Genomic DNA, 26,197 nt, shown 5'->3' with positions numbered 1-26,197 from the left:
AGGGTGGTAAAGGGGGAGTAGGGCCAATTAAGGACCAAAAACTGGGATTTGCACATAGCGGCAAGAGATATGGATGAGGTACTAAATGAGTACTTTGCATCTGTCTTTACCAAGGTGGTAGATGCTACCCAGGTCATGGTGAGAGAGGAGGAAGTTCTGTCACTGGAAGGATTCAAAATCAGTAAAGAGGCAGATAAACTGAGATGCAGCTCAGGATGTTAAAGGAAGTGAGAGTAGCAGTTGCAGGGACACTGGTGGTCATCTTTATCTTTCCTAGACTCAGGCGGGGCCAAAGGACTGGAGAATTGTAGACACTACACCTTTGTCCTGAAAAGACTTTAAGGGCAATTGTAATCCTGTCAGTTTATCTTCAGTGATGGGGTAGCTTCTAGAAACAATTATTTGGGATTAGTCAAATTAGTTAATAGTCAAATGTGGTATGCATGGACATTTGAAGGGCATCCAGTTCAGTGCCACAAAACTATTTTGTGAAAACTTATAGCCCATGGAATAATAGGGACACAACAAAGTAACAAAATGTTTTGTTATTCTTCTGCCAGGTATGGTGGTCAGTGGATACTTTTCAGGATGGAGAGAAGATTTGCAGCGGTGTTTCTCAAGGGTCAGTGTTGGGGCCCTTGCTTTTCATGAATGTTGTAGATCTTAGTGTGCAGTTTGAAAATTGGTGGATGATATAATATGGATGAGGAGAAGGTGAGGACTGCAGATGCTGGAGATCAGGGTTGAAGAGTGTGGAAAAGCAGAGCCGGTCAGGCAGCATCCAAGGAGCAGGAGAGTTGATGTTTCAGGCATTCCTGATAAAGGGCTTATGCTTGAAACGTCCACTCCCCTGCTCCTCAGATGCTGCCTGACCGGCTGTGCTTTTCCAGCACCACACTCTTCGATATAATATAGACATATAAGTAGTAAGGAGAGCGGTGTAGAATTTTAAAAGCATGTGGACAAGTTGGTGGAGTGGGCAGATAGATGGCAGGTGGAATTCAACGTACAGAAGTGTAAGGTGATGTATATAGCTAGAGAGAGCATGGACAGACATCATAAAATAGGCATGCAATCATTTAGGAAGGACAATAGCAGAGAGATTAGAGTGTTGCTGGAAAAGCACAGCAGGTTAGGCAGCATCTGAGAAGCAGGAAAATTGATGTTTTGGGCTAAAGCCCTTCATCATTCCTGATGAATACTTTAGCCCGAAACATCCAGCCTCCTGCTCCTCGGATGCTGCCTGACCTGCTGTGCTTTTCCAGCACCACTCTAATCCTGACTGTAATCTCCAGCATCTGTAACACCCACCTCCACCTCAGCAGACAGAGTTGGGTGAAGATGTGCATAGGTAGTAGAATGTGGCAGGACAGTTGGGTAGAGCACTTAACCAAACATACAGTGTAAAGGGCATTGAGTAGCAGAAAAGACATTCATTAGACCTCAGTTGGAGTATTGAGTGCAGTTCAGTTGTGAACGCAATGGTGAAAGTGCAGAAGAGATTTACAGCAGTGGTTCCAGAGATCAGAAACTTCAGTTGTGAAGGTCTGTTGGAGAGTTTGGGGTTTTTCTCCTTGGAGAGAAGGCTAAGCGGAGATCTGTTAAAGTTGTCAAAATCATGCCTGGATGGTGTAGATTGAAACTCTTCCCGCTTGTAAAAAAGATCAGGATCAAGAGGGCATGAATTTAAAATAATTTGCAAAAGTAGCAAGAGAAAAAGACTGTTTCACCTGAGTTGTTCAGGTCTGGAACGAATTGCTCAAGTGTTTTGAGGCAAAATTCAATTGAGGCATTCAGGGAGGCATTAGATAATTATTTGAATAGAAAGAATGTGCAAGAATATGGGGGAAAGACAGGAGAATGGCACTAAGTCATCTGACACGTGGAGTGCCATGAGGATCTGCTCCTTGTCTGGACAACTGCACTCAGCCACAGTGTGCCTGCTAACTTACCTGGTGATGGTGCAAGATTTTGGATGCAGTGGAGAGGAAATTGGGGAAATGGAAGCATTCCTTACTCCCCTCCTAATATCTTATAGTGCATCAATGTTCAGCATCAGCTTCAATTTGTATTGTAATTAAGATATCTTTTCATCTACAATAAGGATGAAAGTCTTTGTACTGTAAAATATTCCAGCTCTTCAGTTGACATTATTCAGAGAGCCTTCAGCTGTTAGAGATCGTGCCAAATGGATCATCATTTTCTTATCTCATTAAATTGCTGAAAAGACATTTTCTATTCTGCTTTGATCTTTGAGATTATCATTCAATGCAAAACTGAGCAACATTAATCCTGATGAAACTCTCTGCTTCCCCTTGCACTCTGTTTCTTCCTTTCACATCTCCCTGCGTAATCAGTGTTGCGTACAACACTGAAGAAAATTAGTGTTTCAAACATCTTGTGAGGATGAAACGTATCAGTTGTGCTATGGGGTATCTACCCCACTTCTCCCACCCCAAGAAGAAATTAGGGATGGGCAGTAAGTGTTGGCTTGGGACCCATGTCTTGGGAAAGGTCTACAGCACAAGAAGAGGCAGATTGAGTCTTTGCTGGTCAAAAACTACCACCTAACTATTCTCAGCCTATTTTCCAGAACTTGATCCAAAGTCACGTATGCCCAATTTCCCCAAATCTTTGAGCAGCAGTCAAGTTTGGCATGTCTTTGCAAGTTGATTGATTTGGGATGATTTGTCATTGTGCACATTTGCGGTAGCAAATTAAAAACTATGTGGTTAGGGAGAGCCAGTTGGAATTCTGTCAACCAAAGAATATTAAATAGCGGTATACAGCAGTAAATGGAGAGTAACAGTGTGTACTATCTCCAAGATGCACCGCAGAAATTCACCAAAGATCCTCAGACAGCACCTTCCAAATCCATGACCACTTCCATCTAGAAGGACAAGGGCAGCAGATACATGGGAACACCACCACCTTCAAGTTCTCCTCCAGGTCACTCACCATCCAGACTTGTAAATATATCAGCTGTTCCTTCACTGTCGCTCGGTCAAAATCCTGGAATTCCCTCTTTAATGACATTGTGGGTCAACCCACAGCAGGTGGACTGCAGCAGTTCAAGAAAGCAGATAACCACCATCACCTTCTCGAAGATAACTAGGGATCCATCCCACAAAAATAATGAATACATTTTTAAAAACTGTAATTATCAGATAGATTTGAGGTACTTCCACTGGTTGATGAGAGTGAAAGATACAGGATAGAGGATCTAATTGCACTTCAGTACAGGAAGCTATCAAATGGGGGTAATGAAAGGATTGTGGTGGCGAAAGGAGCAAAGTAAATATTTTTACCTCTACCCATTCAGGCATGTTATGATATACCCCTAGAACAGGTGGGACTTGAATCTGGGCCTTCTGGTCCAGAGGTAGGGACACTGCTGCTGCACCACAGGAGCATCCTACTAGAATAGCGTATGGAAACTTGACTCAGCAGTCTTAATCTGATATCAGAAAATAGATTTCTTGTTTAATCACAGTCTTCAGATGTATTGTGACACAACTGCAGAGCAGATGGGATTGGTCTGGGTGTAGTGATGGGCATTGCCATTGTACTCTGCAGCATTGTTACCTATCCAATGCTGGGATTCTGGGCATATTCTCATAGCTGGAAAAGGACTTAACAATGATTAGATTAGATTACTTACAGTGTGGAAACAGGCCCTTCGGCCCAACAAGTCCACACCGACCCGCCGAAGCGCAACCCACCCATACCCCTACATTTACCCCTTACCTAACACTACGGGCAATTTAGCATGGCCAATTCACCTGACCCGCACATCTTTGGACTGTGGGAGGAAACCGGAGCACCCGGGGGAAACCCACGCAGACACGGGGAGAACGTGCACACTCCACACAGTCAGTCGCCTGAGGCGGGAATTGAACCCGGGTCTCTGGCGCTGTGAGGCAGCAGTGGTTAGCACTGTGCCACCGTGCCGCCCACTGGCCCAATGGGAAGATTGGATTCAGTCATCATGGTCCATGCAGGTTCCAGTGACATAGTAAGAAGTTCTGAATAGTCAGAATGAGGAACCAGGCACCAAATTAAAAAGCAGAACCTAAAGATGGCATTCTTCAGGTTATTACATGAGCCACACTCCGATTGATTTAGGGCAACTAAGCTTAGTGAAATTAACATGTAACTTAAACTGAAATTCATTTCTACTGAGCCAATCTTATGGGCACTGACACCAGTACTGGCAAAAGTGGTGCCTGTATCATTAGGATGATTTAGAACTGTACCGTATTGGCACCAGTGTTCCAGTAAACTGAATAATTGGGAGAGTACAAATGGTTTTAGACTAAAGAGGTTTTAATACAGAGGAAAGATGAATTTTTGAAGCATTTTTTCTGAAGTGGAGGCTTTGAATATTTCTAAGGCAACGATAGGTAGATTGTTGATAACCAAGGCGGTGAAAGGTTACTGGGAATAGGCAGGAATACAACACGACAGGTTTATTTGGAAGCACTCGTGTTTGGACCGCTGCTCCTTCATTAGGTGGCTCTGAAAGCTAGTTCTTCCAAATAAACCTATTGAACTGTAACCTGGGTGCTGTGTGAGTTTTAACTTCATCCACCACAGTCCAGCACCAGATCCTCCACATCAAGACTTTGATGTAATTAGGGTTGAGAGACTATTTGGTGTGTTATTAGGAAGAATTGAGTACAGCTGTATGGTGATCAGGTATCAGAAAGGTTAGACAATTAGTTATAACCAGGCAAAACCATACTTGCAGCCATTTATTTCCATTCTTTCATTTTGACAATTATCTTTAATTGCTCCTTTATATTTTTCATTTTGTTCGGAGCAATGTAATTTTCTCTTGTCTCTTTTAGCCAGTTGCTGGTTGATGTTTAAAAAATAAATAGGTTTGAATTAGTAAGTTTACAGTTGGAACTAAAATTGGTAGTTAGTGGGCAGTGAAGAAGGTTATCTCAGAGTACAAAGGGACAGATGTGTTAAGGAATGGCAAATGGAGTTTAATTTGGATAAATGTGAGATGTATTTTGGAAAGGCAAATCAGGGCAGGGCTTACACACTTAATGGTAGGGACCTGGGGAGTGTTACCTAACAAAGAAACCTTGGGGTGCAGGTTCACAGTTCCTTAGAAATGGAGTCACAGGTAGACAGGGTAGAGATGATGATGTTTGGTATGCTTGCCTTTATTGGACAGTGCATTGAGTATAAGAATTGGGATGCCATGTCGCAGCTGTACAGGACATTGATTGGGCCACTTTTGGAATACTATTGTCAATTCCGTTCTCCATGTTATAGGAAAGATATTGTGAAACTTGAGAGCGGTGAGGAAACATATACAAGGACGCTGCTGGGGTTGGAGGATTTGAGCTAGAGGGAGAGGCTGCATCGGCTGCAGCTATTTTCCCTGGAGCGTTGGAGACCGATGGGTGATCTTAGAGAGGTTTATAAAATCATGATGGGCATGGAGAGGATGAATAGCCAAGGTATTTTACCCCAGGGTCGGGGAGTCCAAAACTAGATGACATAGATTTAAGGTGAGAATGGAAAGGTTTAAAAGGGACCTTTCATGCAGAGGGTATTGCATGGATGGAATGAGCTGCCAGAGGAAGTGGTGAAGGCTGGTATAATCACAACATTTAAAAGGCATCTGGATGGGGATATGAATAGAGGAAGAGTTTAGAGAGATATGGGCAAATGGGACTAGATTAATTTATGATGGCTGGTCGGCATGGACTAGTTGGATCGAAGGGTCTGTTCCTGTGCTATATATCTCTATGAAACCATTTATTTCCATCGTTTTAACAATTAATTCATCCTTTATATTTTTCATTCTTTTCTTTGCTCCATCCAGCTTTATTTCCTCCTATCTCTTTTAGCCAGTTGCTGGTCGATGTTTACAAAATAAATAGGGTTTAATTAAATTGGTGGCGGTATTGACAAGTCAGGATTAGCTTGAAGCCAGTGAAGCCCAGTACACTTATTCTCAGGAACGTGACTACCACACAGATGACAAGATCCTCAAGAATATAAAGGGAACATATAATCCGCAGGGGATGCCCAAAAGATGTTGCAAGTGCTGTTTGTTCCGTGAAAAGCTTAAAAGGGAAAAGAAACCATCTCTTCATAACCGATTGATCTGCAGCCAAGACAGACTCTGGACGCTATTCAGTGTGTATGAGAAGCAGCAGTGTGTGGCTATATATCAAGTTAGACCAGATGGACTTAAATGTTGTTCCCTTACATTTGTATCTTTATGGGTTTTCATTTCAGTGGGATTTGGTCTATTCGTACATTTTCTCCTTAAGTCATTCTCACGTGTTCACTGCACTGAGTCTATCATCCTGCACAACTTCTTTTATCCCAAATTAAGACAATAGAAGCTTCACATTGTCATTAAGTTCTTTAGCATTTATTCATGCCAATTTTCTCCTCTTTTTCTGTATTGGGCCAGACAAGGCCTTCTCAGAATATTTTAAGAAGGTAGCCTAGACCTTAACATTTTCTTACTTTAAAGGTAAAGTGAGGTGCTATGTTCCAGGTGTAATTAGACTGGTCAGACTATCGGATGTTAAGCAAAACACAATTTATTCAAACACTATAGTTAAAATACAACAAAAGAAAGAAGAACTTAGAATAACAACTCCATTGGAAAACTTAACAGAATAATAGCTACAGTAACTATTGCTAATTAACTGTTCCAATATAGTAACATCTCGTAAGCCATCCTTTGGCAAAAGGCAAATTCAAAAACATATTTTGTCTCTCATTCATTCCAGTAGCCTAGAAAGACAGCCCCTAGTTCTGGTTGTAATTGAAAGAGGGATCACAAAATAATTTCCACCTCTCCAAGACCCCATAGCAATTGCCGAATCTAAAAGCTTAAACAAAAACTACACATCCTGGTCTGTAAGATGTGGCCACAGCCACTGAGGCTGCTTTTATTGTCCTAACCTAAAAGCCCGAGGCCTCCCAACCTGTTAACTTTATGGACCTTCACTAGCAAGCTTGGTACCTCTGACTTAAAATCTCTCTTCACAAAAGAAAGGACAAAACACACATCTTAAACATACCTCATTGTGATATCTCATTAATACCACTGGCTGTAAATATGGATAACATTCTCTATTGGTGCATATGTATGAGTGCACAGTAAGCAAGTTGTTTCTGGAGACTCCCATAATGGAACCTAGCAAGGTTGCTCATGTAGGACTGTTGAGCGACAAGGCCAGTCTCTCCCTCTCTTCTTGATTATAGGTGACTTAAAAAAAGAGATAATGGGACAGAAAAAAGACCTCTTGTGAAATTTAGCCTCTTATGAATAAATGCAGCTTTTGCATAAAACGAAACAAAACCTTTTCCTTCCATGAATTTTATTCAACACTGTTGACGTTGCAGAGACAATGAACAATTACACAGGATATCTATGATTAAATGAAGAACCTTTGACGTAACACAATGCAAGACTAGACAAGAATCAGCCCACTTTACACAGAGCCAGAGTGTAAGAACCTTGCTGTCTCTCTTTCGGAGATTCAAGGTTTAACAATTGGGTGCTATCTGAATTTGGGTGACAACAGAAACAGGAATGGTCTGTGATGCTTTTGTAAGCTATTTACAAGGAATTCTTAACGACAGTATTCATTCACATTTACAATCAATGTTTTCTGCTTTCTCCATTTTTCCCCTTTTCAGTTGTGGCTCAGTTGGACTAGTTTAGTTTGACAAATTGGGCTGCCATGGACACGTTGGACTGAAGGGTCTGTTTCCATGTTCTGTGTTCAGAGTCCAGCATAATGTCTCCAATGTGAAATATTTTGGAGATGTTTCTGAAAGTCATGGAGTGGTACTTCATGAATTGTAGTCTCTCTTTCATTGTAGCACATCACCCAATGCCCCCTCACCCCATACACACACGCACACATGTAGCTGGAGGTGGTATGAGATGCATTATTCATTACATTGGTTTCAGAGAAGGAACTCTGCAATGAAATGTCATTTGTGGAATACAACAGCCCAGTTTGACAGTCTTCAGAAGAAGCATCCTGTTCACCTGGACAGATTCTGAGACCAGTAATCCTGCTTAGGAAGATCTAATTTCCATTAGATGTGGTCTTGTATGCAATTGTACCTAAAGCAGCACCCAAGAGTGGAGTGCTGAAGCCTTTCAACATAAGGTATCAATCCAGTACCAGATCAGCTAATCATTTCCTTGTGGGCAAATTATAGCTAATTCCTGGGAGTTTGGCACATATCAACAACAAAATTTGCATCTCTGAAAACATTCTTGTTCCCACCACCTTACACATACCTTGCCATTTTTGACCCTTTGCTGCTGAGGGCGATAAGACAATCTCTCAGATTTGCAATGTAGATCACAAGATAGCTGGAGTCTTCGCAGAAACTCCTGTTGGAGATAAAATTGCAGCAATACTTGCAGCATGGAGCCACCCATCAATTTGGGAGCTTTTCTGATTGGCCCTCAGCAAAGCTTTTCACAAGTCTCACTATCTGAAATAGGCAAAGCATTGATGAAGTTCAATACATGAATTGCTTTTGAGTCAGCAGGGAGTTTTGTGCCACTGATCTCAACAGTTGGTCTTGGGAAAAACACTGGTGAAGTCCATTAATAATGCAGAGTAGCAAAGACTTAGCAATGGGATATCTGCTGAGCCTGAGTTGACTTTTAGCCTGTAGGATGGAGGAGGGAAGGAATCCTGAGGATGTGTTGGAAACTCCTTTGGAATTGGGACCTGAAAACCAACATGGCTCCTTGCATGCATAATGCAACTCCTTCTGTACTTTAACTATCAGCTTCCCATCCCACATGGCCACCAAATAATTCTACAGCAATTGTCTCTGGGAAACCAATGTTTTGCCTTGTTTCACAGTTGAGTCACCACCACCCACAGCATCAACCAGGCTGGTTTACACCAGTAGAGTCACTTTGTTTAACATTGCCTTGGCATAGTATCACCTAGATGCAGGCGGTGCATGTTGGCTATTGCTGCTGAGGCAGTTCGTCGGACACCGGCAGCACTGATGTTTGGCACTCTTGCATGGCAGTGCTTTTGTCAGGTACGTAGGCAGCCCTCCAGCGCTGAAGGAAGCTCTTCTTCACATACTTGCAAGTGTTGTTTTTTACTGTAACGAAGAACAGCGTGTTTATCATGCTGTTGCTCACTGCAATGCACTCTACAATGTAGTACACCGTGATGGAATGCTTTACTCTGAGGAGCACATTTGGAAAGAAATCTCGGACGATGGTGTATCCATAATATGGAGCCCAGCAGAGGATGTAGGCGGTCAATATACCCATAAGGACCAGGACCGTCTTCCTCCGTGCCCGAAGCCGCTTCTTAATTTGGTAGGTTTGCACACCCGGCATGCTTTTGAACCACAGCTCCCTGCAGATCTGCATGTAGCACAGGGACATAGTCAGCACAGGCACAACAAACTCCAGGATGAAGAGGAACAAGAAATAGGACTTGTAGAAGAGCTTCTTGTCTGCCGGCCAGATCTGCCCACAGAATATTTTCCCGTTGTTTCCCAGGAAAGTGTCGAAGGTTGTTTCAGTTGTAAAGTATGCTGAGGGGATGGAGATGAACAGGGAGACTAACCATACGGCAATCAGAACACAGTAGGCCGTCTGAAACTTCATACGAGGTTTCAGCGGGTACACAATGACCAGATACCTGCAATAGGGACAAGAGAGAAACAAAGGTGAAAGGATAAGTAGGAGAGTCTGAGGTAACTGGAAGATTTCGTGTCTGCGTGGGTTTCCTCCGGGTGCTCCGGTTTCCTCCCACAGTCCAAAGATGTGCGGGTTAGGTGAATTGGCCAGGCTAAATTGCCTATAGTGTTAGGTAAGGGGTAAATGTAGGGGTATGGGTGGGTTGCACTTCGGCGGGTCGGTGTGGACTTGTTGGGCCGAAGGGCCTGTTTCCACACTGTAAGTAATCTAATCAATTTGGGTTAGTCCAAAAGACATTATGACATTGAACGTCTGGTTATGAAGACCCAGTTTGATTGTTACCGAAAAGAAAATCCAATAAATCCTCCGCATCCGTGAAATCACAAGTTTGCCTAGCCACGCCAAAAGATAAGTCACAACAAAAATCGATAGCCTATTTTTAATGAGCTCCCTACTTCTGAACTTCATCATTTGTGAAGATTCTCAAGGACAGAGTTTCACCGATAAAGAGGAATGACTATAATTTTACATCACGCCACAATTCTTTTACTGTCGGATTCTTCTCTAATTTTGGTGTCATGGTTTTCCTGAGCGAGGCAACGTCTAATGATGAATGAAATCTGTGGACACCGAGGGCCGCAGTGACCTTGTCCAAACAAACCCTCTGCATGTGTTTGCCTTGACAGCACTGGTCAACTCGCTAAGTTACCTGTGGCCGTCACAGTGGATTTGATCTAATCGTCACCCGATGATCACCCACGTGTGCAGGGTCACTGAGTAAGTAGCCAGGTTTTGCCCCTTTCCTAACCCAGCAATTTGTTCAGCTCTCCTGACCTCACAGCCTGATGGAGGTAGCTAGCACCAATGACACTGAGGTTGGAAGCTGAGGCGGCCATACCTGTTTTGTTCTGCTGCAAATTGCAGATAATGGGGCAAAATCAGAATAAAGTTACCCTCAAAGGATAGATGAAATAAGGGCAGGAATTGCTGATGACTGCTGAAAATCTTACTTCTCAGAAAATAGTTGTGACTTTGCAGTGTCATTTTAAAACAATAGTAGTTTGCATTTGTCTCGTTCCTAACGTAGTTAGTAATTTATTGATAATGCTCAAGGCCATCAGACACCTGGGGAGATATGAGGGCAAATGATCAAAAGATAAGAGCGTTTTGGATTGGCTGATCCTTTCTCAGAACAGTTTTGTTTCTGAGCCTTTGTGGCAATTTCTGTATTTGTTTGTGAAGAGATTGGTCAAATTGTTTTTAAGCAATTTCTTAAAAGTAGGAGAGAAAGAGCTAAGGTGGTTTCAGGATGAGGTTTAAGGCCTGGACTGAAAGGCATGGCCACCTGTAGTTAGGCAAAAATAAATCAAGAATCCATAGGATGTTACATTTGATGTAGAATTTGCTAAGGATTGTGAGGCTGGAGGAATTTACTGAGTACGGAGCAACATTGCCATGGATTTGAATGCAAGGACAACAACTTAAAATTTGTCACTTTGCTAGTGTGGACGTTGGTGTAGTTAATTGATGATGGGTGAAGAAGATTTGATGTGGGTTAGGATAAGGGCTAACAGAGATTTGGATAATCTGGGCGTTTTAAGGAGGGTGGAAGATGGGGAATCCTGGAAGAGCATTGGAATAGTTGAGACTTGAGAGGGAATGAGATGGGATGGTGATTTCAGCAGGAAATAGCTGAGTCGGGGTGAGGAAGGGTCATACTGCAGGTGTCAAAGTAAACAGTATAGTCTTTCATGGGATATCAACATTGTGGGCAAGACCGCCATTTGTTACCCATGCCCAGAAGAAAGTGAGAGCTGCATGTGCTGGAGGTCAGAGTCGAGAGTGTGGCGCTGGAATAACGCAGCAGGTAAGGCAGCATCCAAGGAGCAGGAGAATCGACGTTTCAGGCATAAGCTCCGCACCAGGATTCCTGATGTGGGGCTTATGCACGAAACATCAATTCTCCTGCTCCTCGAATGCTGCCAGACCTGCTGTGCTTTTCCAGCACCACACTCTCAACTCTGATCTCCAGCACATGCAGCTCTCACTTTCTTCTGGGCATGGGTAACAAATGGCAGTTAGGACTGATTGGCCATTTCAGACAGCAGTTAAGAGTCAACCACAGTGCTGGGGTTACTTATAGGCCAGACCAGGTAAGGACGGAAGATTTCCAACCCTTTGAGAATATTAGTGAACCAAGTAGGGTTTTTTTAAAACAAGAATGGTAAGTCATCATTATTCAAATGGATTTTGATTGCAGATTTTATTGAATTCAAATTTCACCTTCTGTCATAGTGGGTTTCGAACCCGCATCCCCAGAATGCTAACCTAGGGTTCTGGATTAACAGTCCAATATCTATATTAATGTAAGTGTATAGGGACTCAGTTAGTTCAATTGGCTGGATAGCCAGTTTGCGATAGGGTGATGCTGACAGTGTGGGTTCAATTTCTGTACTGGCTGAGGTCACCATGAAGGATTCTCCTTCTCGACCCCTCCCCTCACCTGAGACATGGTGACATCAGGATAATTCACCATCAGTTGTCTATCTCTAATGAAATGGAAGACCTATGGTCCAGTAGGACTATGGCAACTTTGCCTTATATATTCTCTTGGAGCAGAGATTGTGTTTGGAAACTCTACTCAGGACCAACTAAGATGCAGGGTTGCCTTCTGTCTGGCTTGGCGTCACCTAGACTAATGTCCAAAGAGGAGATGGAATTGCTGGCTAGGAAACAGAGTTCAGGTTGATGGCTGAAGGCAACTTGTAGTGACTTAGCACTGCTGCCTTACAGTGCCAGGGACTGTCTGTCTGGAACTTGCACATCATACCTGTTTTTACATGGATTTCCTCTGTGGGGCTCCGGTTTCCTCTCATGATCCAAAGATGTGCAGGTTAGGTGGATTGGCCATGTTAAATTGCACATAGTGTTCAGGCAAGTGTAGGTTAGGTGAATTAGCCAGGGGAAATGTAGAGTAATAGGGTAGGGAAATGGGTCTGGGTGGATTACTCATCGGAGGGTCAATGTGGACTTTTTGGGCCAAATGGCCTGTTTCCACACTGTAGGGATACTATGATTCTGTGCACTTGCAGAAGAACCCCGAATGTAACACACGAGAGCTTCTCACCTGTCGACGGCAATGACCAGCAGCGCGTTGGTGGAGACATAGAGGGACACCATTCTGAGGTAGTTCACAGAGGAACACAGAACATGACCAAAGCTCCAGGACAGCCCTCTGATCACGTAGTAATCCATTTCGAAGGGACAACACACAATGGCCACAATGAAATCAGAGATGGCCAGGTTGACTATCAGGAGGTTGGTGATGTTCCTCAGATTCTTGTATCTGGCCAGGGTCACAATGAAGAAGAAATTGCCAACACCACAGACCAGCATGATGCAGACAAAGGCCACACCTATCACAACCCTGGCCTGGTAGAAAGTATTATCGGCAGCCTCCTGCCCTCTTATATCTGGCAATGACATGTATTGTTCATACTCATAACTCTGATTCCAAGACAAGCCAAGGTCAGTTAAACTCAAGTCACTGCATTGTGACACATTGGCACAGTGATCTACCATGGCTGAAGTTTTACAGTTTTCACCAAAATCCTCCAATCTTTGTTTGAGCTCCTCTTCTGTCAAGAGTTCATTAGTGTTTCTTGCACATAAATTCCTGCAGGATAAAAGGTCTGATTGCAAAGTTTCTTCTGCAGATGGTCTACCTGGATCGAGTTTATTTTAACTTCCGCGGCTTGCTAGGCACTGAGAATCAGAACATTGTCTGCATCGTTCTGATAGACGGTTGGAATATGACACCGAAACTGCTCCTGTGACTCTGGGTTTTGAGTCAGGTGAAGGAACAAATTCAGTTCAGTTCTGATCCACGTTACGCTTACTCCTCTCTGTCAAAGGCAGTAGTAAGAGAGGGTCATTTTCTCAGCTTCCGCTGGGAAAGGCTGCAGAGGGAAAGAAAGATATCAACTAGTTTAATATCTGAAAAGTAAGGACGTGTGGGACCGCATGGAGAAGGCATGGGTGAGATAAATTGCTCCTTCAGAGAGCCATCTCAAACCTAATGGACCGATTAGCCTCTTTCCGTGCTGTGCCATATTGTAATTCTGTGTGGTTCAGTTGCTTTTGTATTCCGCGTCTCCCCCCAACCCACCACAACCACCATTAAAGAAAACCACTGTTGTCACCAACTAGTTCTGATCGTTATCCCGTGACCCATGCTAAAACTAGAATATTTTCTCAGTCACACAAGTTCAGACTTGGTTTGAACTGTGCAATGTGAGTGAGTGATTTGCAGTGAGGACAGGGACAAAAGTGCTTCACCATTGTGCTGGTTCAGAAGAGTCACTCTTTGATTCCCACGGGGATAGATACAACTGTTAGTGCGAGGTGGGGAGTGTGAGGTTGCACACAATCCAATAACTTAAACTCTCCCATTGTCTCGATTGGTGGGCATTTTACATGGCAACACCTCAAACAATGGCACAGTGGTTAGTACTGCTGCCTCACAGTGTCAGGGACCCGGGTTTGATTCCAGGCTTGGGTGACTGTGTGGAGTTTATACATTCTCCCCGTGCCTGAGTAGGTTTCCTCTCAGAATCCAAAGACGTACAGGTTAGCCACGGTAAATTCAGGGTTACAGGGATAGTCTAGGGGTGTGGGTCTGGGGTAAGATTCTGTTTAGAGGGTCAGTGTGGATTAGATTGGCTGAGTGGCCTGTTTTCACACTGTAGGGATTCGATGAATGAGCAAGTGAGTTGAGAAAATGGGCAGTAAACTGAGCTTGCATTACCCAGCAGAGGATTCTTTATGAGAAATGTTTTGTGGCCCTCCAGGCCCTTTATAGAGGGGAAGTAGTATTTATTGGCAGAGAGGTTCCTATTTTTCTCTGTGTTGTTTTCTCTCTCATCTCACGCACACATACTGACAAGAGCATGCGTGCCCCCACACAGACATGCGCGCGCTCACTGTCTCTCACACTCTACCAGTCAGCCCAGAATGTGGGCATATAGCGGGTTCCCTGCAAATTCACACACTAACTGGTCCCAGAATGATTAGGGACAGATGGATATTGCTTTCCCTTACAAAATTTCTGTCTGGCCTTTGGGGAATAAGCCAGAACCTGTACCTGAAGCCTGTCTATGTGGCATCAGTATGATGTATGATCACTGCCTAATGAGATCTGGAGCCACCTCATTGTATTAATGCTCCTCCGGGTGATACTTCAGTCATCTTCCCACTCTGACACTGCCCGCACAATTTTAAGGAGAAAGTGACGACTGCAGATGTTGGAGATCAGAGCTGAACATGTGTTGCTGGAAAAGCGCAGCAGGTCAGGCAGCATCCAAGGAGCAGGAGAATCAACGTTTCGGAAAGGCTCATACCCGGAATGTCGACTCTCCTGCTCCTTGGATGCTGCCTGACCTGCTGCGTTTTTCCAGCAACACATTTTCAGCACACAATTTTAAGACCTGTTCAGTAACTGGCCAACAGAAATAGTCAGTTATGGGACATGGGGCATTGCTGACTGGCCCCAGCATTCATTGCCTGTACCTAGTTGCCCCTTGAGAAGATGGTGGTGGGCTGCTTTCTTGTGTCGCCTGCTATAGGTAGACCCACAATGCCCTTTGGGAGGGAATCCAGGATTTTGACCCAGTGACACTGAAGGAACGGCTGATATATTTCCAAGTCAGGATGGCGAGTGGCTCAGAGGGGAGGTTGCAAAGAATGGAGTTCCCATGTACCTGCTGCCCTTGTCCATCTACACGTTAGTGTTTGTGGGTCTGGAAGGTGCTGATCTGAGGATCTTCGGCGAATTCCTGCAGTGCATTTCGTACTTGGTACACAGTGCTGCTACTAGAAATGCTGCTGTAGGTAGGATGATGTTTCTGAACAGACTGTGTTAGCATAAAAACGTGAGAGGAACTTTACTGGAGTTTGTTGCAGGTGGCCCACCAGCAACCTGTCCCAAATGATTTAACGTGACTCTATTTAGACAGGTCTAATCAGACTGTCGGCTAAACCAGTTGTCCCTTGTGTAAGGCAAACTCCATCTTTTTGCTTGGGAAATGTTCAGTATATTTATGACCTGATTTTGAATTTATCAAATTAAAGGACATGAAAGGAGGTCATTCAACTCATCATGTCAATGCTTTTTCTCAAAGTGTGATTTAATTAGTTGCCCGCTTTCCTCTACATTTACCCCACGGTCCTGACATTTCTTCCTGATGATAATACCACATTCCCTTTGTAAAGCTGCTACCAACTTTGCATCTGCCATCCATGGCAGGTTCCAGCTCACTCCAGAACAACTCGCTGCATGTCGTTTTTTTTTTCTGATCACCTTCCCTTTGGCATTTTACTTAAAGTAATTCAAATTATCTTAAACCTGTGTCCTCTGATGTTCCTGTTGGTGGATGCTGCTTGACTCTGTAGACTCTGCCAGTTATTATTTTAGGATAGTTACAGTAAATATACTGTTAATATGTCCCACCAAAGGCTCAGATGTGAGCGCTGTTAAATAAAAAGCAAATTTTTTTTTGCTTGAATCCGATCAGTGCAACACTCCATTGCACAGAACAAGACGTTCATGATTTAACCCCGGTTAGAGTTAGCTAGTGGATCTGAGCAGGGCTGTTACTGTCGATGTAGGAGACTGGGGGAGGGGAGGGTGTGTCGGTGGAAGGTCAGAATCCAGATCAGACCAGGTCCCAACCTAAATGTAAGTCTGGACCCTGGTGACAGCAGTTACTTAAACTCAGTTGATCTCACCAGACCGAAACCCACCGGCTGCAGTGAAACATTCAAAGCTTTCTGAAGCCTCCACCACCTGTAAACAGAGTAGGACATTTGCAACGTATCATGGAAACATTTTCTTTTAACGTAATCCATTTTAAAGTGTCTCTAGAGACAAGGGACTGAAGTTTTTCAAATCTTACCTGGATGATGCTTAATATTTTCAGCTCCTTGAAGCTAAAAGAACAAAATCTGTTCCAGATGTTAGAATAAGCTGGACTTGGAAGTCAGTAGTTCGCACATCCCTAAAAAACTATAGAACTGAATTCATTTATCAGAAGGTAACTCAAATTATTTTCAGTCCCCCGATTAGCTTTGTTTATATTCACTCTGGTTGACTAAAACTGACTCTGTGTATCAAGTCTCTGTAAATCAGCAGCAGAAAATGGAGCAGTTTTGTCTCACCCTCCGACAGTTTCTCATAACGAGCAGGGTTTAGTGGTCCATTGCTTCTGATCTGCCCAGAAGTGTGACATGCGTCTTTCTTCAAGAGACTAGATGCGGAGTGGATTCATTGACACTGTTCTTCTGTCTCAAAATATTTCTGATGGTGCTGGAGCAGGGGGGGGAAATATCTGAAGAAATTTCCCACTTGTGCTGACGGTCCTCTCCTGTCTGCTTCAGGATTTTTAAATTTCTGACAAAGAAGCTGCACGTTTCTCAGGAGCTGTGCCTGTGGAATGCTGTCCTCTGCCGTCTCTGTACTGAAGATTTTGTCTCTGCAGCTAGGTTTGTAGCCAGCTCACTCGCTCACCGACACGCAGCTGGGTCTGCCTGACTAGTTCTCGAGGAGGAGCAGAATCTCCCATCCAGACTGTCGTCTTAAAGGAGAAGTCCCATTTTCAATCAAGCTAAAATCAAAGGGGAGCTAGTTATCAAGCCCCCCTTCCACCATCAATAGTTAAGTGACTAAAGAATCCTGAGGGTAATAAATACGGTGAGGCAGCCCCTTAGGATGGGAGGAGGTGGGGTGGTTTCCAAGGTTAGGATGCTTAGCAACTAAAAGGTTTTTCTTTTCCCTGAGGAACCGCAAAGGTCTTCATATAATTTAACAGTGTGTCACAAAAGCACAACTCATCATTTATTCCTGACAGCATTCCACTTAGGCACAACATCTTAAAGGGCCTCTATCGTCATGCAAAGGGCTAATTGAGTTGAAATGGTGTGAGACCTTACCAAGGCTGGAAATAGATAGAGGGAATGAGTCAAACCAAGGAGTGACAGTCAGGTGATCCCAAGCTTAGGTTGGGAAATCTTGTGGAATGTAGAATGTCTGGGGGCGAAGATTAATGCGCCAATTTCAATGAAAGTTGGAAGGAAAGAGACTTTGCAAAGAAGGGTCATCTGGATCATGAGAGGAACAAACCCTTTTCACAGAAAACACTGATGGTAGTGACATCAAGCAAATAACCCAATGAAGCAGATGGCCAGAAAAATGGACAGTTTCAAGGTGGCGTTACCATGATCGGAACAACCATCCAGCCTTAGTGACGAAACCCTAATGGAGCTGCTGAACTGCCATGGGGTGCTGGGAGCTTTTGCACTCAATTCTCCGGAGCTCCAATAAGGATGGTTGTCATGCTGCAAATCCTTTGGTGAGACGTGCCCAAGTTCTCGGTGTGTGTCTGTATATGGTATCTTTCCCTTTGCTGCGCTATTCTATGTTCTGTTATCAGCCAAACAGAAACCCTAAGGATATAGATTGTTCACAATCTCTCAAAAAGGAGATATCCTGCATCTTTCAGTTTGCCTAAAGACAATTCGGGGACTCCAGAATTCATTGTTACATGCTCGTGGGCTCAGTGGTTAATACTGTTGCCTCACAGAGCCAGGGACCTGGGTTTGATTCCACCCCCAGGCAACTGTCTGTGTGGAGTTTGCACATTATCCCCGTGTCTGTGGGTTTCCTCTGGATGCTCCAGTTTCCTCCCACAGTCCAAAAATGTGCAGGTTAGGTGAATTGGCGTGCCAAATTTCCCACAGTGTCCAGTTATGTGCAGGCTAGGTGGATTAGCCATAGGAAACACAGGTTTATAGGGATAGGGTAGGGTGTTGGGTCTCTGTGGGAGGGTTGGTGTACACTCGAATGGACAGCTTCCACACTGTACTGATTCTATTATTCTAACTGAATTCTGTAATTTCTAGCCACTGACTCATTAAGCTTGTTTACTCGCTTGAAAAGCATGCATGTTCTGGCTTTATCTGATGTGTTTTTTTTCCCTGATCAATACGCCAAAGGTGATGGGTAGGCGATGGCCTTGTGGTATTATCGTGAGACTATTAATCCAGAAACTCGGCTAATATTCAGGGGATCTGGGTTCGAATCCCTCCACAGCAGATGATGGAATTTGAATTCAATCAAGAAAATCTGAAATTAATAATCTACTAATGATCATGAAAACATTGTGTTGTTGGAAAAACCCATCTGGTTCACTAATTTTCTTCAGGGAAGGAAATCTGCCATCTTCGCCTGGTCTGGCCTACATGTGACTCCAGACTCACACAACCTGTTTGACTTTTCATTTGCCCTCTGAAATTACCATTCCGTTGTAGCAATCGTGACAAAGTCTCTTCAAGGATAACTCAGGACAGGCAATAAATGCTGGCCAGCCAGCAATGACCACATCCCACAAATGAATTTTAAAAAATGCTTGGTTGCCTATCTGACCCGAGGCTGATGTTCCCACTGCCTATTTTTGCCCTCTGCTAGGCCTCCATTACTACCTCTGATTCATATTCAGTATTTCCTTCTAGTTAAACACCTGAACATTTACAGAATCCACTCATCCAGGACATGGCCACCTTATTCAATACTTTACAAACTGCCCATCATCCACCTGTCCTCAGCCGAATGATCTTAACACAGTCTTCACCTTAAACAAAAAAAAAACATACCTTAGTCTTTCTCCACCTTCTGTGGCCCTGTCTTGGTTTCCACTGTACACAGCATCATCGATTTTGTTGCCTAAGGTGATCCAGGGGACATTATTGAAACATATAGGAATCTTGAGAGACTTGACAGGATAGGCATAGAGATGTTGTTTCCTCTTGTGGGAGAGTCTAGGACCAGAGGACAAAATATCAGAGTACCTCATTTAAGACAGAGATGAGGAGGAATTTCTTCTCTTGACAGGGATAGTGAATCTGTCGACTTGGTTTTACCACAGAGGGCTGTTGAGGCTGGGTCATTGAATGTCGTCAAGGCTGAGTGGAACATTTTTAATCAGTAAAGAACTCAAGGGTTAAGGAGAAAAGGCAGCAAAGTGTGGGTTGAATATCAGACCTGCTTAAGCTCATTGAAGGGTGAGCAGACACAGTGGACCAAATGGACACTCAGTACTCCTCCTCAAAACATGCCTTGTGTATATTTTGTCACCTCTGTTCTCTTTCCATTCATACTTTCAGGCGAGTGTGACTGAGATTATTTTGCCCTCATAAAGGCAGATAGAACCTTTATTCAGTGTCTCACCTGCAAGTGCTGTACTGAAATTGTGATTCAAGTCCTGGAGTGGGTCTTGAACCTTTAGACTCAGTCGATAATGATTGGTGATTTGTGACTCCAGGAGGTCTGAAGTCAACATGATTAGATTAGATTCCCTACAGTGTGGAAACAGGCCCTTTGGCCCAACAAGTCCACACCAACCCTCCGGAGAGTGACCCATTTCCCTCTGACTAATGCACCTAACACTACGGGACAATTTAGCATGGCCAATTCACCTGACCTGCACATCTTTGGACTGTGGGAGCAAACCGGAGCACCTGGAGGAAACCCATGCAGACACGGGGAGAACATGCAAACTCCACACAGACAGTCGTCCGAGGCTGGAATCGAACCTGGGACCCTGGTGCTGTGGGGCAGCAGTGATAACCACTGAGCCACCATGCTGCCCACAAATGCACACTGCTGCTCTGTTACGAACGCTACTGGGCTCTTTATGGTGATGGTGGTCTTCATGCTTTCAACTCGTTCACTGGATGTGGGCACTGCTGGCTTTGCCAGTATTTATTGCCCAATCTGAGTTCTCAATTTTGTATCAATCAAGATGCAAGCTCTTCTTTCTCGAAGCTTTTCTAACCCTCCAGTTAAGGTTTGTCAGAGAGGCAGGTCAAAGTATTGTCTCATTCACAAAGTTTAATGTTTAATATTAAAAGCAAGTTTAGGGTTGGGAACGGTGTCATTGTATCCATCTACACTGTTGGCACAGTGGCTAGCACTGCTGCCTCACAATGCCAGGGGTTCGATTCCACCCTCAGGTGACTGTGTGGAGTTTGCCCATTCTCCCCATGTCTGTATGGGTTTCCTCCCACAGACCAAAAATGTGTACGTTAGGGTGGATTGACCATACTAAATAAACCATAGTGTCCTGGGATGTGCAGGCTGGATGGATTAGCCATGGGAAATGCAGGGCTACATGGATGGGGTAGGTGGGTTGGGCCTGGGCAGAATCCTGTACAGAGAGTCATTGTGAACTTGATGGGCCAAATGGCCTGCTTCCACACTGGGGATTTTATGATCATTTAAAAACCTGAATAAGTTTTGTTTTCTCCACAGGATATGCCATTGTTCTGTCCGTGGAGCTGTGAATTGTTAGAGCCTTCTCATCCTCTGTGGAACTATTCCAACAGGTATGGCCTAGAGGAGCCATATTGGCTAATGGAAAATATGCAATTGGCATTTCTTAAATCAGAATCTTAGGGGATTTTTATACCATTATGTATGCCTGTGGTATCTTTATATTAATAATCCCATTTCCCTTAATATTCAACATTTTTCTCAGAAGTATTGCATTTGTCATGATTTTAACAGGCCCATGCCCAAATGGGTTTTATATTTCATTGTATGGAAAATCTTCCTCCTCCACTCATTATATTTTGAGTATAAATCCCAGGCCCTATTATTAATTCAGTACCTCTCAATACTTTCATAATTTTGAACACCTCCCTTAGATTTCTGAAAAATTCCCTGCTGCTGTGAAAATGGCCTCGAGTTTTTAAAATCTCCCACCGTGATTATTATCCTTCTTCCCCCCCCCCCACCCCCAATGAATACAAGGTCTGTAACTTTACCATGACTTCACCAGGTGTGGATTGAAGCAGACTACATTATATTCAGAGCCGGTGTTGAGTAATGTGCAGCTTGAGGGAAGAGTGCCGTGATGTGTCTCTTAATAAACTGCGTTGTTCACAATGATATCTGTGGCTAACATGTTGTACTGGTGCCAGAAAGTGTTAATTCATTGCTACATTGCTGTGTTCAAATATGAATTAATTCAGTCTCAGTCGATCTCATGTGAGCACAAATATACTTAACAGATCCATCATAAAGTCATAGAGGTGTGCAGCACGGAAACAGACCCTTCAGTCCAACTTGTCCATGCTAACCAGATACAGTATTCTAAATTAGTCTAGTCCCATTTTTGCCAGCATTTGGCCTATATCCCACTAAGCATTTCCTATTCATATACCCATTCAGACACATTTTAAATTTTGGAAATTATACCAGCCTTCATCACCTTCTTATTCCACATGTGCACCACCCTCTGTGTCAAAAAGTTGCCCTTCGGTCCCTTTTAAATCTTTTCCCTCTCACCTTAAACCTGCGCCCTCTCGTTTTGGACTCCTCTACCCTGGGAAAAAGACCTTCGCTATTTACCCTATCCATTGCCACTCATGATTTTATAAGCCTCTATAAAGTCACCCCATAATCTCTGATACTCCCAGGGAAAATAGTCCAGACTATCTCTATGGCTCAAACCCTCCAATTCTGGCAACATGCTTGTAAATCTTTTCTGCACCCTTTCACGTTTCACAACATCTTTCCTACAGCAGGGAAACCCGATTTGAATGCAGTATTCCAAAAGAGGATTAACCAAGTGGGTGGCACGGTGGCACAGTGGTTAGCACTGCTTCCTCACAGTGCTAGAGACCCGGGTTCAATTCCCGCCTCAGGCGATTGACTGTGTGGAGTTTGCATGTTCTCCCCGTGTCTGCGTGGGTTTCCTCCAGGTGCTGGATCCGGTTTGCTCCCACAGTCACAAAGATGTGCAGGTTAGGTGAATTGGCCATGCTAAATTGCCCGTAGTGTTAGGTAAAAGGGGTAAATGTAGGGGTATGGTGGGTTGCGCTTCGGCGGGTCGGTGTGGACTTGTTGGGCCGAAGGGCCTGTTTCCACACTATAAGTAATCTAATCTAATGTTCTATACAGCCACAACATGACCTTCCAATTCCTATACTCAATGCACTGACCAACAAAGGCAAGCGTACCAAATGCCTTCTTCACCGCCCTGTCTACTTGTGACTCTGCTTTCAAGGAACTGTGAACCGGCACTCCAACAACTCTCTCCAGAACCCTAGCTTTAAGTGTGTAAGTCCTGCCTTGATTTGCCTTACCAAAATGCAGCATCTAACATTTATCTAAGTTGAGCTCCATCTGCCACTCCTCAGTCCATTGGCCCATCTGATTAAGGCCCGGGTTCTACAAGCAGTCAAGTCAAATGCTAGTTAAGGTGGATTCCCATGATCAGTGCGAAAGAGCAAAGGTCCATTCATTGTCACCTTCCTTGGATTTGCCTAGAGTAAGAGAGGTCGTTTCAAGTTAAATGGTAGCATAATTAAAATTGGGAATGTGCACAAGTCCAGAATTGGGAGTCAAGGTTATAAGGGTTTACAGAGGTAGGGAGTGACACGAGATCATGGAGGGATAATACTGGATCAGTTGATAGCGGAGTCCCACTGAAGGGAATGTATGTAGTTTGTTGTCTCTCCAAACTGATGGTGATAGATTGGGTTGCTGCTTGAGAAAGGGCTGGAGGCGCCAGGTGAAAAGCTCTGGGGTCAGACAAGGGGGGAATTTGCCAAGGTGGGAAAGGAAAGTGTTGCAACTGTGTCTCAGCAGAGACTACATCATGAGGTAAGGGGGTGGATTCCAAATGAAACTGGTTTGGCCAAGCATATGTAACAATCTCTGGGGGGAGGTGGAAGGTAGACATGGGAAGGCTTAGGAGTGGTGAGGTTGTGGCTGGTTTGCAGTGGACAGAGCAGTCAGTGGAATTCTAAATAATTGATTGCCCCATTCTGACTATCACCAACGCTGCAGTACCTTTGCTGGCGTTTCCACCTCACTTGTAGGGTTGCATCATGGGACTTGCTTACTCCTGTCCCTCCAGAGAAATTTACTAAGTGGGGAAACAGCTGTTAGTGAGAATATAAATGTTTGGTGGCTAATTTAACTGCTGCGAGAGATCTTGTTTAAACAGCTGCTTCGAAATAAGATTGTTGGGTCCAAACGGACATTTAAATGAAGGTTACATGGGTACATGGATGATAGTATAATGAAGGGTATGTAGGTTAGTTTGATCTTAGAGTAGGATAAAATGTCGGCACAACATCGAGGGCCGAAGGGCTTGTATTGTACTGTACTGTTCTATGTTCTAAAGCTGTATAATTCTGCTTGAAGATGTGTGTTGGTCACTTGGACATAATTAGTTTTGTTGCTAAATAGAATCGGGTTAGGTGTTTTGACTATTACTCGATAATTGTGTTGTTTCTTTATTTTAAGATAACAGAATGAAAGCAATCAAAACATGAAGCTCTTCCATTCAGGCACCTTTTCCAAAGCAGTTACTTTTCTCTACATCAGTAATTACTTGGGCGACTGAAATGAAGGCACTACCCAATAAAGGTGTAGTTCCTCCATGGTGTTTTATTAGCACACTGAATAAAACATTTGCATCAAGTCCCAGACTGAAAAGCACTGTATAAATAGTGATTTTTATGTATTTATAGCTGCATATGTAATGATGAACCTTGTTTGCAGCCGCAATTGCTTCTTTTTGGCACATCAATTAAAATGGACTGCAGAGTTAAATGCTTTAGAGTTTCTGATTTCTGAAACAGCAACAGAATGCAAACCAAGAGAAATTACCCCGCAAACATTCCCCTGGGTATGTTCCATTTTAAAGGACTCAGTTCTCTCTGTTTCAGAAAGCCCACTTAATCAGCGAGAGGGATCTCTGAGGCTTTAAATACGACAAAGCCAACATGCGGGAGATGACTAATCATCAGCGGGTCTCCAAACAAAGATGTGAATTAAAGCAGAGCACATAAATCAGTGGTGAGACTCTCATTACTGAGCATGGACCGTGCAGTTTGATATGAGCAAAAGAAAATTAAAGACAGCTACTACATTAGTTGTTTTCTAAGCCAATAAAATATAACTAGGTAAATTCCAAATACCGGGGGTAGAGTTTGTAATTGAGTATTAGTGTAGAATGGGTGACAGCATGTTGGCAGCCAATTTACATTCCTTTTATGATCCTTATTTGCATCGAAGTCAAAAACTCCCTGGTTGTTACAGGTAAACAATGAATACTCTCCCAGCAGCACCTCTGATTGCACCAATCCAGTACACTCTGTCCGGCATCTGGTTACATTGGCAGCAAAAGAGGAAAAGGCAATGGGCACAGGAAGGAAGGGACGTATGTGATGTTCCGGGAAAATGTCTGATGTGGTTGGTGGCTTAGCTTGCTAGCCTTCAGCTTAGGAGTGCTGTTGAAAGGTTATTGACTGGAAACGTTTACTGCCTGTTCCCCAGCAATTCTTCCAAATGACCCCTCTGCACAAGTTCTGAGCACAGACAGGACGTCAGCCACATGGAGCTTGATGGCATTCCCGCTCACATATGCTTCCGGTAGGAGTGATCGGGGAGGAGGAACTCTGTCTTGTTCCACCCTTCTTTAACCCACGAGCATGTTTCAATGAAGCACAATGCAAATTCAAGGAATTCATCTCGTTTCCATGTAGGCATTTTGCAACCTTGAGGCCTTCAATAACATCAGAAACTGACCACTTTGTTTGTTCTCTACTTTCCTTACATTCCACCCACCCCTGCCTCACACATACACGCAGAGGCTTGACTTGCTTGCTTGTCATTTAGTAGAGAGGATCCATTCTCTCCCTTTCTCACCTTAATTTACACCCATTTTATATCTCTACCTTTAAAAACCCCTCTGTCTTTGCTGCCTCTGTCACGAGCAAATAAAAAAGTCTAACACCTTTCAGTTCTGAAGAAGAGCCATACCAGACTCAAATTGTTAACTCTATTTCTTTATGCACAGACGCTGTCAGACCTGCTGAGTTTCTCCAGCGTTCTGTGTTTGTTCCAGAAACATGTTAGCATCATTGTGGTTCCCTGTATCTTTAGCCCAAAGACAAGACCCTCCTGCTTTGTAAACCTCAGCACCTTACAAAAGATTCTTTTGAACGAGTTGTATATTTCTTGGCTTTGAATTGACGGTACCCTCTTTAGCCACATCACATGCCTCAGTGACTCCCTCCAGCTCAGACTCACCCCATGAGGATTCCAATTAAAAGTTTCATCCTTTATACTTTGAATCGACCAGGTGTCTCCATGATGTACAATGCTGTTTAGACAGTTGCTCTCACTGCATTCTGAGATCAGCCTTGCAACCCCACATGCGCACTCTTGAGCTCACTCTCCATCACACTGGCTCAGAATTGCCCTGCTCCCTCACCCCCTGCTTCCAATCCCACTTCATCCTCTGACTCATTCTACATTCTAACAGGAAACATTTTCTTTTCTTTTCAGGCATTAAGGAATCCTTCTCCTGATCCCTTCCATCTGACTCCATCCCCTCTCCTAACCCTGCCTCCTGGTCCTTCTGACCTTCCTCTTTCTGATGC

At 43.8% G+C, this 26,197-nt stretch overlaps 2 protein-coding genes across 7 annotated transcripts in view; one reads left to right on the top strand and one right to left on the bottom strand.

Annotated features, from left to right (window-relative positions):
• Positions 1 to 26,197, top strand: part of LOC132836361 (RNA-binding protein 4-like) — a 135,454-nt gene that overhangs the window by 21,626 nt on the left and 87,631 nt on the right. The window contains exons 3-5 of one of the 6 annotated variants that reach the window (XR_009647369.1): positions 21,048 to 21,121; positions 22,701 to 22,859; positions 24,054 to 24,276. The exons of 3 other annotated variants lie outside the window; for them this stretch is intronic. Coding sequence is in view for 1 of the 3 variants with exons in the window: in XM_060855856.1 (XP_060711839.1) it covers positions 21,048 to 21,079 (32 nt within the window). In the remaining 2 variants the exon portion in view is untranslated. Of the gene's footprint in view, positions 1 to 21,047; positions 21,122 to 22,700; positions 22,860 to 24,053; positions 24,277 to 26,197 lie in introns of those variants that run through there. 2 more of the 6 variants (XM_060855856.1, XM_060855852.1) reach the window with 2 other exon arrangements.
• LOC132836158 (prokineticin receptor 2-like) lies at positions 8,993 to 13,267 on the bottom strand. Its single transcript, XM_060855485.1, has 2 exons — positions 12,813 to 13,267; positions 8,993 to 9,686 (listed from the first exon to the last, which is right to left on the bottom strand). The coding sequence occupies exons 1-2, from the start codon at positions 13,265 to 13,267 to the stop codon at positions 8,993 to 8,995; spliced, it is 1,149 nt and encodes a 382-aa protein (XP_060711468.1).

The sequence above is a fragment of the Hemiscyllium ocellatum genome, chromosome 46 (genome assembly GCF_020745735.1).
Source record: "Hemiscyllium ocellatum isolate sHemOce1 chromosome 46, sHemOce1.pat.X.cur, whole genome shotgun sequence".
NCBI classification, from domain to species: Eukaryota; Metazoa; Chordata; class Chondrichthyes; order Orectolobiformes; family Hemiscylliidae; genus Hemiscyllium; species Hemiscyllium ocellatum.
Note: the sequence above shows the minus strand (reverse complement) of the source record. Positions and strands in the feature narration are given on the sequence as shown.